Genomic DNA, 13,561 nt, shown 5'->3' with positions numbered 1-13,561 from the left:
ATTTTTAAGAAAGGCTGTATTTGTTTACGATAAGACTTTTTTGAACACTCAAGGAAATGTCTTTGGACTATCTTAGCACAACCTTTCAAATATGGATTTTGCTATTGGGTACATGGTCTCTGAGCAGTAGGGCCTTTGGGAGGTAGAGCGTGGTGTCCTTACACTATAAGCACTAACACCTGTGCAGTTGCTTGTTGGCACATCCTGACATTCCTTCACTAGTTGCATCTATCCCCATTAAAAACCTGACCATACAAACATAAGCTGTTCAGCGGTGCCAATGAAGGAAACATTTAGGTTTAGGGGCAGCAATGACCACCTTAACAAAGTAAGTGTGCCAGTTGAGGGAGGGCCTGATCACATATAATCGTGCAAAAATAGAATATGGTAACAGCCACCCTACCTATACAATCCCTTGCGATGACGAACATTATGTTAAGATTGCCCGACAACTGAGCCACATGTTAGGCTCACTATTTATAAGAGTTACTCAGGGCAGTTCAAGATTTTAAGAGGCAACATTATTGAACGGATGAAACATGTATAAACAGAGGTTAACACATCTAACCGTTTGAATAAGCTAACAACTGCAAATTGTTTCCAAGCGCCCCATGACTTTTGTAAACAGCACACCAAGATGGACTTATCAAGTGACCAGGCAAAAAAATGTCCTTCGATTTCCTTACGGGTCATGTTTTTGAAATACCACTGTATCGGAATAGAAGCAATATTTCTCCTATATAACAGAAACAGCCTGGACATACTGATTGCTTAAAATTGCTTATAATAATTAGATTTTTCTTATGTAAAGTGTTTGACTACAGGGGTGTGCCTCCCTGATAGATTCGTATGGCTGCTGTATCACTGCTAAGTTGTGGGTAAGCAGTTACAGTACACGAGAAGGGGCAAGCAGTGTGAGTGAGTTTGCGCATATATCAACACACAAGTCACAATGCTCACATGTCTAAAGTTTGCAGTGGTTTGTTGCCAGTGCGCCTCCTGACAACTTCTTTGACTCTGCACCCGAGTCTATGATATGGCATATTCGCAGAGGCAAACAGATTCCCTCATTTACATGGGGCTATGCAAGTGAGGAAACACCCTCTGGTTATATCGCTGGCACTATATGTGCACCAGCACTATCTGTATTACAGAAAGGGCTATACAAATGTGTGCAGCCCTTTCTGTAATGCCAAAGTGCCCCTGGGGCGTGCAAAGTGGGCGCAGATGCTCCTTGTGCCCCTCGGATATTTTCCATAATACGGCTCCAGGTCGCTCGTATGTGTTTAGGCCCAGATTTATGCAAAGGTAGTGCAGTGCGTTGCTGTGAAAAATATAGCAATGCTGTGCTTTTGAAATGCACGGGTGTGCTGTCTTTAGAGGAATGTGACGCACCCCTGTGTTTCCCCCTGCACTGGCGCTGAATTAAGCAGCGAGAGCCAAACTCAAGCATCCTTACACCGTAGTACAAGGGTGTCTGCATTGAGGGGTGTGATTGTTTATGTGCAGAAAGGTGTCCCTTCCTGCATATTAACAATCTATAATGGCAATTTGGGACTTCTATGTGTGCTGCAAAATGCAGCACACATAGAAGTATCAAGGCGTCATGTTGAGTGATTGTATATGTGCAGGAAGGTGTCCCTTCCTGCACGTAAACAATTGTCCATGAGATTTAGCTTCTTCTATGTGTGCTGCAGAATGCAGCACACACAGAAAAAAAAAAATTGAGGAGGAATAAAAGCATTCCTCCTCATTTTGTCACACTAACGCCACCCCTAGTTTTTGGCACTGCCTCAGGTTTACGACAGCTCGTAAATCTGAGGCAGTGTCAAAAGCAATGGGTGTTGTAGTGGAACACCCACAGCCACACACACTACACACCTCTTTGACGCAGAAAACTGCATCAGAGGGGCACATATTTACAAGGAGGCGTAAAGCCACAAAAAATTGCCATCACACCTTCTTGTAAATATGGAGCAGTGCTTAGCGCCAAAAAATGTGATGCTCCACTGGAGCTTGGGGCTCTTAAATATGCCCCTTAGTGTTTAATCGTGGGAGGACTTGATAAGGCTCATCCTATCCTCCCGCTCTCTCACTGTGGGTAACTATTGTAGGATAGTTTTGCCATCATAATACTAGAACTGAATATGCTATTTGTATCAATGATTTATTGAAAATGCAAATTTATTATAATGGTCGTGGTTTATGATACTTAACCTATAATATTCAAACATAATTGTCGTGTTTTATAAAACTAAATATGTGATTACAGTGGTTATTAATACATTCATGAAAATATACTGCTGAAATGAGGCAAAGCCATGTACTAATCTTAAACTTATATGGCATTTTACCTGTGAGGCTAAACACAAAGCAAATATTAGCCCTATGTCTAGCCTCATTCTGACCTTATAATTAATCCTGGCAGTGTGCATACATTCAAAACTAACTTTAAGCCCAACAGTCATATTTAAAGTTGGGAGGCAATAGGAAATGTGCAAAATGTCATCCGTTTACCGAAATTCTCCACCCCTGCTTTCTGCAAATCATTGCAAGGTTTGGAAAACCCTGTGGCTCCAATTTTGAGCCTTAGCTGGCCGGCGTCACACTCTGAAAAATGGCAGTCTGGTCACCATAAGATGGAGGTTAAGCTGTTATTTAATTTTGGTTAAATGTGCTCACATCAAAAGATGCAAAGAACCACTGCTCCTTTCATGAAATGCTGAAAAAGCATTCAAAAGAGTGGACTGGGACATCATGAGAGCAATACATTGTAAGGCACGCCTGGGACCTGGATTTTGCAGGTGAATGGACACACTATATACCATTCCATGGACAATGTTCCAGGTGAACAACCTAGTTACTACAAGAATAGAGATACAAAGAGGCATGAGGCAGGGATGCCCATTACTGTCATTGCTTTTCAGCCTCTACCTGGAACCCCTACTAAAAAGATCTGAGAGAATGAGGGAGTCTAGGACATGCCATTCTGAGGCACAACCTATTAGGTTTTAGCAATATTTCAGCTATTTTTCTCTTACTCATCGACCCCAGAAATCTTTTAAAGAACTCACTAAATTATTAGACAAATATCAGCAGGTTGTGGGCCTCAAGATTAAGCAAATCTTTAGGCCTCATATTAGGGGGGGAGTCAATTATTAGCCAGCTCACTACAGCAGAGATTCCCTTTTTAGTGGATCCCTGATAGGGCTCCAGGTGCATTCCAGAAGTAACTTCAAGCTCCTTTGTAAGATGATTAAATTTCCCACAATATTGTGGTACTTTCTTGATCTTTCATGGATCAGCTGGATAATGACCCTTAAACTGACTGTCCTCCCTAAAATCCTTTACATGTTCCCAAACACCCCAAATTCTATCAAAATGTGAACCATCCTAATTACAACACATTTGTGATAGCTTTGTTTGGGAGGGTTAAATTGCAACTCCACAAACATCTCTAGAATGTGATTTCAGTAGGGAAGCTTGGAGATAGCAAATATACACAGCTACTACAAAGAAGCACTCTTGAGATATGCAGTAGAGTTGCTCACCGGAGTATCAGCCAAAATCCGGTGCACATTGGACCAAAGCTTCATGGATCACCTTCTGCTTACTGAAAGTACTGTGGATTTCAAAATGACAACACTGCCACAATCTATTTATCTAACTTATACTCAGTATTACCTTTTACCCTTACAGGAAGGGATGCATATGTGCCTGGTGCCAACTGTTTTGGGTGGATGATGTGCTTCGTTAGGTGGGATGGCTATTATTGTTTCCACATTCTTTAACATGTCACAGTGCAGTCTAGGAATCGGAAGAGATTGTTGTCTCACTTACAAGTTAGGGACATGCTGCTAAGTGAAAGAACATTCATAAAGAAGGGGAAATCATTTAATGTCACAACTGTGAGGTTGGCCTTGTCCCTAGATGGGTCAAAAAGGCAACCCCCTGAAGTCCTTCCTGAAGTACCCTCCAATAGGGAGACAATAGCAAGAACGTTGTCTACTGTTTTTGTTATGTAAGTGCCATATGATTCTCTCACATAGATAATGTCAATCTTGATCTGGTCTGCAACTCCTAACAATATTTGCATTGTTGCCCTTTACTCTAGAAGAGAGTGAATTCATGCACCAAGGTATGTATAAAAGTCCCCCTGCTCACAGTCTGGAAGTTCAGCAGACTTCTGTCAAAGCCCTGGTCAAAGTATCTGTGAACAGCACTGAAATGAGTGTGTTTTTAGGCTATTACCTACGAACTTGGTACTATCTGGCTAGACATGTTTCACTCCAGGATAGACAGGCAGTTCTTCCCAGATTTAATAGTGGGAGAGTGCTATCGTCTTTAGGATTTTTTCCACTATGGCACAATCAGTCCATTTGAAGTCTTTAAATCCATCAGACAGATCACGAGAAGGGAAAGATACCACTATCTACAACTCCTTTAATGGTTCTCCCACCAGGGCATTAGACAAAGGGTCACCTGCCCTGTCACCTCCAATTATGTCAAACAAGGTGACATTTGGTTTCAAGGTTATGCACCTTACTTAATGGAAAAGTGGCTGATCATATATACATCTATTCATATCAAACTAGCTGGGAATGGGACTTAGAGGTACATTTAGACTAGAACAGTGGAAAGAAGTCCTCGCTTGCAACATTTGCACACTACTAATAAGGCTGAGAACCACTGTATAATAAAGTGTGCAGGTGTCCTTACACCTCTGCCTTGATGCATATTATAAACATAACAAATTCTGAGCTGTGTGGGAGACTGTGTGGTGACGTATGATCATACCCCAGAATCAGGAATTTCTGGTCATTGACTCTCTCAATCATAAGAGAAATTGAGGGGAAACATTTGAAAGATAATGCAGCGTCAGTTTTACTGGGAGGTGCAATAGCAGGCATTTATTCATTACACTCCATGGAACAAGGGAATTGCTCATCTACTTCTCATGACAAAACAAATAGTTGTGGGTCTATGGGGCAAGACTGCTATAGCCACAAGACAACTTTGGTTATAGAAACTGTGGCAGCAGATAGCCAAAGAGAAGATGTCATATGGTTTGAACGATTAATTGGACAGATTTGTTCAACTATGGACTATGGTCCTCCTATATCTAATTCAAGACAATAATGGCATCACATACCCAACGAGATTGTGTGTCCTGGGTTTCCGGGACTCAAACATCACCTTTGTGGTTTAATCTAAACAATAGGTTTCTGATGTCCTCAGGTGAATTAAAGAGCAATGGTTGACCCAAGGGAGAAGGTAGGGATTGAACAGGTGTAGTGTATTTTCCTCTTGTTTTATATTTGGTGGATATGCCCCCAGTGTTTTAAGTTAGATAAACCAGTAAGTATTACTGAAACTAAAATTACTAGGAAGACGTTTGTCAAAGATTCTGCAACACACACCTATCATACAATGTCCTCTCTCAGCAAACATTTTACATTTCATTTCTTTTCCATAATCACCACTATTATATGGATGCATCCCTTGCTTCCTCAGACCACCGGTTTACAGTCATTCACATAGTTTAGTAACCATAGCAGTGTTGAGAGTTACTCAGCCATCTATAATGCAGTTTACAGGATGAAAATATACAATGTTATTCATCTTTATAGTTGTTATGACTTTTTAGAAAGTACTTTTCAGGAAAGATCAGATAATTTCTTGTTTTTATCAAAGATTCACTAAAATTAGAGGAAGAGGTTGCTAAACTCTCTCTTGTGCATCGGCTACTCCATTGCACTTATTCACACACCATTCTTATTCAGACATGTCTAAGTAACCCCAGTAGGACTGAAATAGAGTTGTGGAAATATATTAATGGAAATAGGTACTGCAACTGAGTCTCTAAACCATAACTGTAAGGTTACAAAAATATGAAGCATGTCTATTCCGAATTCTGGCTTATCTTAAAACACTTTTTATAACATATCTCTCCAATCCTCACCTATCTGAGAACTTTGTTAATTAAGACGCTCTCCCACACCTTTTGCAACATGATCAGGAATGTCAGCAGTAACTTGGATGTACCACAAAGTAATGTCAATGCACTTCGAGTTGATTGATAATGCTCAGTAAGTCTCCACATATGCGTCATATTTCCCTAGTCCCCCATGACACACCCCTTTATACCTAAACTACAACTATATAACCATATAATCTACTCAAGGGTGACTATTTTTTCAATTGGGCATAAATTACAGAAGCATAATATACAAATGCATAAATAAAGATTACACCTGGAAAATACTTCAGTGAAGTAGGAGTGCAATGACTTTTGTATGTACATTTGCATCCGTTTTTTCAAACAGTGATTGCACCCAGGATATGTCACTAATCAGATTTATATTGTTGTTATCATTGTGAATATTTTTACTTTTAAAACATTGTAATTTCTGATTAACTTAGTCATCCTTTAAATTTCCAAACAAAACTTTAGAAAAGTAACCACCTTAGATGCGTAGCTCTATTTCAATTTTAAGGAGAGATACCATTATTCAATGACACAATCGGATGTCTTTAAAATGGGATATATTCCGAAAACGAAATACTTTGCAATTCTAATAAAATATTCAGTTAATTTCATGTGCATATTGTTTTTTTAAATATTAGCTTGTTTGCCGTGTTCTCTAATATGCTGCAGTCAAATGTACTCATGCAGATTTTATTTAAATAAAGCACATAGTGTCATTGCAGTGCAGAATATTTACTCCATGAAAAAGAACCAAGAATTAAAAGTGTTGTTGGAGTTCATAGATCATGACAGTGATACACATGCAGTATCCAAGCAGGCATGTACAATTTGTGACTGGTCTTAAGAAAGGAAGCAAATAATAAACCAAAAGAAAACCATATCTAAATCTCCCCAATTCACTTTAACTCAGGGCAACTGTATGTTCTGTGAAATATGATCCATCCCTCTGCCCCTAAATTAAAAAAGGATGTTAGTATAATTCCACTGCAAACCACATTCAGTATGATGAGCATGTTTTGCATCAACCCATTCTTCATACCTGTGTTAATTTAGTGCCATACACTGGCTCTTGGTACACTACTCTATAAGGAAACAAAAATGCAATGAATTGAATAAAATATGAAACACAAAATTATGATAAATAAAAATAAATTATTCATGATTCCTGAAAGTCATTTCCTTGCATGTTTGCTTTCATTATATTACATCAAAATATAAATCTACACTGGTCCAAATAGCTCCCCTTCTTCCTTACTTTTCATAGGTGCTACAGAACAAATTACATTGTAGGTTAATAACAGGGAATGGTCAATCTGCTTCATTTGAAAAGTAAACTCTCACCCTAACAATTCTGCTATTAATTGTATATACCAGGACAAATGGGAAACCGTGCAATGCATGTGAGGCAGGCATTCTTGTAGAACAATCAACGGGTGGACAATTGTATCATTCTTTTGTCATCACTTTAAAATGACAACTCACTTCTAGTTTCCAGAGTGATGGCAGTACAAGAGTAGGAGGAAGTGCATCTTCTAAAAATAGCTACTGAAATATAGTGCCTGTGAAATAGCTACATTACAAAAAGCACATTGAAAAAAGAGTGCAGTAAAATTAAACATGACAGAATTGAGCCCAAAATAATTTTGGACTTGTGTTATGCCTAGTAAACAGTCATGAACTAGATTATTTAAGAAATAAGCGAATGTGTGTCTACCTTGCAAGTAAAATACAGACTGAGGGCCTCATTATGACCCTGGCGGGCGGCGGAGGCCGCCCGCCAGGATCCCGCCCTCCATTATACCGCTCCGCGGTCAGAAGACCGCGGAGGGTATTATGAGTTTTTCCCTGGGCTGGCGGGCGGTCTCCAAAAGACCGCCCGCCAGCCCAGGGAAAAACTCCCTTCCCACGAGGATGCCGGCTCGTAATCGAGCCGGCGGAGTGGGAAGGTGCGACGGGTGCAGTGGCACCCGTCGCGTATTTCAGTGTCTGCAAGGCAGACACTGAAATACTTTGCGGGGCCCTTTTACGGGGGCCCCTGCCGTGCCCATGCCATTGGCATGGGCACGGCAGGGGCCCCCAGGGGCCCCGCGACCCCCCCTACCGCCATCCTGTTCATGGCGGCTTTCCCGCCATGAACAGGATGGCGGTAGGGGGGGTCAGAATCCCCTCGGCGGCGCAGCGAGCTGCGCCGCCTTGGAGGATTCTAAGGTCAGTGGAAAACCGGCGGGAGACCGCCGGTTTTCCCGTTATGACCGCGGCCAAAGCGCCGCGGTCAGAATGACCAAGGGAGCACCGCCGGCCTGTCGGCGGTGCTCCCGCCCCCGTTGGCCCTGGCGGTAGAGAACCGCCAGGGTCAGAATGAGGGCCTGAGTTACTGTAAATCAACACACAGGTTTTCCATAAGCTATTTCTGTATTAAAATATGACTGCTTTTTCAGATAATACTGCTAGACTGTACACAGTGTGTTATATGCAATAATTTGAAGAGCAACAAAAGCTTTATATGCAAAAGGTAGAGTTCTTTGCAAAAGAAATTTTGGGGGCACCCAACACAACAAAGACAATCTTCTCTATTGACCACTCCCTACCTAATCCACCTTGCACCTCACAATTGGTCACTCTCTCTCAATCTCGATGCAAAACTTTGGTGGACTTCGTTGCCATAAATGTCAATAACGGGGCATAACAAAGGCCTCACATCCCACGGGTTGTGAGGGGCCCCCACCTTTCCCCATTTTGGGGATGACCCATTGGCACCCACAGTTGGGAGTATGACTGCCACAAGGGCCACACATGCTCAAGAAATGGACAGCAAGTGCTATTTAGTGGGAGTGCAGTGATTATCAAAGGCATGGAAAAAGAAACAAAATTGCAATTTGAAACTTTTGTTTTGTGCTGGTGTAGAGAGGCCTGGAAGGAAAGGTGCCCCAGTGGCCCTCTTTGAAACTGAGCACTGAAGTGCAGCAGGCAAGACCTAAAAGAGGCGGCCACAAGGTGGAAAGGCAGGGGAAATAAAGAAGCATTAAAGAAAAACTGCTGAGAGGAGGACAGAGGGACAGAGAAGAGATATAACACAGCCCGAACTCGGTGTATGTCACTTCATAAAGCTGTAAATAACATGTAGATATAGATTTTTCTGAAGGCAGTAGGGGGCAGACCATGGAGGCAGCTCCTTCAACATCTTTTGCAGGGGGCCTCCTCAAGTTTTGTAAGGCCCCTGGTCAATAATATAATAGCGACTCCTACTCCACAAACAAATGTATATGCTTCACTTAACCTTTTGGCTACCACTTTAAATGTGGACATTACCTGCAAACAAATAATTATTCTGTAACCCTGGATGACTCGAGTCGGCTTTCAGGTGTTGACTTTAGTAACATTGCTAGCTCCATCACATCCATCTCCCCACTAGGCACAATCTGTAACTATTCCCTGCAAGTGGCTGTTGTAACACTGGCCTGGAAAAAGGTCCTTAAGGCCTGTTTTGCAATTAGGAGGATGGGTATGTGCTCTTTCGCAATGAGGGAGTACCATCTCACTAAAAATCTACCAGCCAAGTGGAAATCTCTTGCATTTAAAGGAACTGCCATAATAATGTCAACAAAATAGAGTTCTTTGGCCAACTTGCAATGTTTTTTTTATTTTTAAAAAAATCACAAAGCTATATCTGCTTTTTGAGAAAAGAAAAAACAATGAATTCTGAGACATGAGAGTTTTCCGCAAAGATGTGCCGATCATGTTACATACAATTTTCACAGTCTCTTATCACAAAATCTTGTGATGATAGATCAAGTAAAATGTCCTTATGTCCCTCCGTTCTAAATAATGTGGTAGAACAAATGTCCAAACCTCTGATGGCCCCTACTCTGTTGGGCTGTCAGAGTTGTATGTCTGCAGTGGAGATGGAATAGTCTCTGTTGTCTGTCGTTGACATATTGGAAGTGGAATACCCTCTCCACCAAACTATAAATTGGGTCTTTAATTATCCTTCTTTTAAAAAAGCCACAATCTCACTTTTGCCGTTCCCCATGTAAACAAAGGCTATTCTGGGTCCTGGAAGAACTTCCCTACACAATGTTGCACAATTCATCATAAATTCAGCTCAAGGAAGAGGCTTAAAATGCATATCATCTCTGGAGGGCAGTACACAAGCAATTTATCTTTCCCACTTTCCTTCCATCCTTCAAAGCAATTGGTGAGGGCACATCTCAGGTTCTACCCTGAGTCTGACATTATTTAATGGCTACCTTATGCCACTTGCCTTTCTAAATAGATCCAGGGCAAAATGTTTATTAACTATGCAGCTGACAACTGTTCCATAGCTTCATATGGGACATTTGGAGACGACGCTGTGCAAACTCCCTTAAATTTAATGCTCTAAAACTAAAGGTATGTGCTCATTTACAGGAAAAACTATACATCCACTGCCAATAGGTTTCCGGGCACCTGAGAACAGTCTGTTTTGGTGGTGGTGCCTTTGGTTTGGAATTTGGAAGTGTATATGGACAGTGATCTCTCACTTACAAGTTACGCCAACAGACTCTCATCTACTTGCTTTTCACTCATACAGGTATAATATGAAATCTTACCTCTTCTATCCAATCAGTTACACCCCTCAATAGTGCAGGATGACATTTTGAGTACACTGAACTACAGTAATACACTGTCCTTGAGGGCTCCTATGTGCCTTACTAAGGCCCTGATTACAACACTGGTGGTCAAAGACCACCAGGGTTGTATTGGCGATTGTACCTCCAACAGGCTGGCGGTGAAATTCATCCGGGAATGGGCAATGCAGGGGCCCCCAGGCACAGTTCCACCCTGCTGGTTTTCCCTGTCTGCACAGTAGAAAGTGAAAAGCGCAACGGGTGCAGCATTAGGAGCCGGCTGCAATGTTACGGCCGACATCCCCGCTGTTTCTGGCCCAGCGGGGATGTTGAAATGCGGCCGGTGGGAATGCGGCCGCATAGGTGGCCGCTTGGCGGTTCAACCTTGACGGCGGATGTCTTTACCATATTTAGTCAGCCACAGCAAAGGGAGCTTGCTCTCTCTGTCACAAGGTTCTTCTACTACAGCTGTGATAGAATCTCCGCATTGGCTCCCGGTGCCAAAGTGAATTCAATTTAAATACTTCTGTATGACCCACAGAGCTTTACACCAAGTCAAACCATGCTCGCTTCAAAACCAAATGCAACGTTACTTTCCTTCGAGCAGGTGCGCCAAGCTTTCTTGGCCAAAAGCTGCTCAGCAGTCTAATTGCTCGCATCTCACTCTTCCAGACATCAGTGAACTCTACGCTATTTGGAAAGTTCTCAAAACTTGGCTTTACAATACTGAGTTCCCTGCATTTTTTCTTTAGTGTTTTTATTTTTCTTCCAGTCAGGATAAGCTGCACCACAATGCCTTTTTAAGTAAAACTGCACTCTATAAATAAAATAATATAAACTATATTTATAATAGTGTGACTTACTGCATATTCATCTAAATTTGAAGGTGGAAAAGAAATATTGCAACGCCAATCTTTACATTCTTTAGCTTGTTGCATCCACCCTAACACTAAGTCAGATATATACTTTTCATGGTAATACTTCTCTAACTTTGCTCTATGCTTTTTCAATCAATCTAAAGAACATCTCTCGGGCTCTTGATCAAGAAGATGGAATACAGTGAAGGTAGAGTTTACCATTCTTGAAAGTCTACAGCATTAGTTTCATACAACCATGTACTGAAATTAAATATTTCCCTTCACGACAATTTGATGCACTCGTATAGTTTCAATTCAGATTAATAAAACTTTAATATCTTACACCTATTCCTATTTCAAAACCATAGTGTGATATTGTCATGATTGTTGTGCGTTTTGAATTGAGCTACGCCAACTAATATACCGTGCTCTCATTTACAGGAAGTCACATGACAAACTCAACTATTCTCAAGTACAAGGCCAAGATAAATATGCCAGGTTATATCTTAAATAATCTTCACAGATAGACAAAATGTATATGTATATGTTTGTGTATGCATATGTGTATATATGAACACTGCATGTATACTTAGACATAACAAACTATGCTTTTCAGAGCATGAAGATGAGGGTATTGTTAAACATGTGTTATAGTGCATTAAACTAAGCTATGTGGTGTATTATAAGGGGAAATATTGTATGTTACACCACAAAATACATAGGTATATACAACCATGTATATATTACTGCTTCTATGTGCAAATGGGTGTGTATGTAGAGGGAATTATTCCTATTACTAATACTTTATGAAGTGTCATATGTATGTATGTATAAGTCACTTTTAATTATTTGTTAACAAACAGAACTTTGCATGGTTCACCACAAGATTCATGTGTTTCTCCGGGCATGTAAATATTGCTGCTTTTAGGTACATGTGTATATATAGGGGGGATTATTCCAACCACTAAAAATTTACTGAGTGGCATGTGTATATGTAAATGTATGAGTTGATTTCAGTTTTGCTAAAAAAATATTCCTATCAACCTTTGGCCAATCTCTCCATTCTCTGACTCATCGCCAAAATTTCTGATGATATGGACTTCAGAACATCCTTCTCAAACTTCCCTGTCTGTTTTAGCCAATTAACCTAACTAATAGGGGCACATGCCCACTATTCTCAATCATCCTTTTCAAATGTCTCCATCCTTTTTAGACAAATTCAACCAACTAACAGGCACACATGCCACTACTCCCAATAACAACTTACTATTTCCCCTTTTCTAGTTCATTCTTATCATTCTGTGCCTACTCAAAACACTATTAAAAGAATGACTCAATAGCACAAACTTACTACTAATCCAAAAAAAGAATGGAGACATTAATAATCTACTATTTAACACTAATCTTGGATTCCGGAGTAATGAACTACTCACTGCAAAACGATTCAGCGCTTTATCAGGGGTAGCAATTTACAATTCCGAAAATATTTATTTATTTATTTATGTACATAATTTAAAGAGCACAGCTGTCACCAATGGTGGCATCCTGGAGCTTAAGGCTATGGAGAACGAACTACAGACAGGAGAAAAAAATATACAAATATGCACTTCGACAGGGGCAGTTACTTAGATAATAGTCGATCTGAGATCGGGAGGCAGTGTGTTCGATATCTCTGCTGCCTTAACTGAGAAAGCACGGCTTCCTTGTCTGCTCTTCGGTCTGTGGTGTATTTGGTGTGGTGTGATGAGGTTTATCAGGTTCAATACTGAGCTACATCAATCTTCACACTGACTCTCACTCAGGCAGTCATTTTATAGCCCTGCAAGACTCTATGGCTGACCTCAATCTCGCTCAGTGAGAATCTGTACATTCTCAAGATGCCAAGTTCTTTTAAAATTGGCTTGCTTTTTTCTTTCACATTTTCTGACACTGAAATGCATTTCGGTGTCTTTACTTCTGTTTCTGGGAACATGCCTACACTAGTCCTAAACCTCACCATAACTAACTTTGTTTCATGGCTCCTTGGTTTTTACCCACCCCTAAACTGACATTTTCTGGCCTCCTTCTGAAGACCCGTCACAAGCTACCTCTTTAGTAACTTGGCTTCT

General features: G+C 40.8%; 1 protein-coding gene across 29 annotated transcripts in view; it reads right to left on the bottom strand.

The window, feature by feature from the left end:
• RBFOX1 (RNA binding fox-1 homolog 1) overlaps window positions 1–13,561 on the bottom strand; it is a 788,453-nt gene that overhangs the window by 143,577 nt on the left and 631,315 nt on the right. For 10 of the 29 annotated variants that reach the window (XR_011199112.1, XM_069210585.1, XM_069210588.1 and 7 more), the window contains exon 10: window positions 7,029–7,071. The exons of the other annotated variants lie outside the window; for them this stretch is intronic. Coding sequence is in view for 9 of the 10 variants with exons in the window: in XM_069210585.1 (XP_069066686.1) it covers window positions 7,029–7,071 (43 nt within the window). In the remaining variant the exon portion in view is untranslated. The remainder of the gene's footprint in view (window positions 1–7,028; window positions 7,072–13,561) is intronic. 29 annotated transcript variants of the gene reach the window in all.

Source organism: Pleurodeles waltl, chromosome 10 (assembly GCF_031143425.1).
Source record: "Pleurodeles waltl isolate 20211129_DDA chromosome 10, aPleWal1.hap1.20221129, whole genome shotgun sequence".
In the NCBI taxonomy this organism is placed as follows: Eukaryota; Metazoa; Chordata; class Amphibia; order Caudata; family Salamandridae; genus Pleurodeles; species Pleurodeles waltl.
The sequence above is the reverse complement of the archived record's forward strand: the minus strand, read 5'-3'. Positions and strand labels throughout refer to the sequence as shown.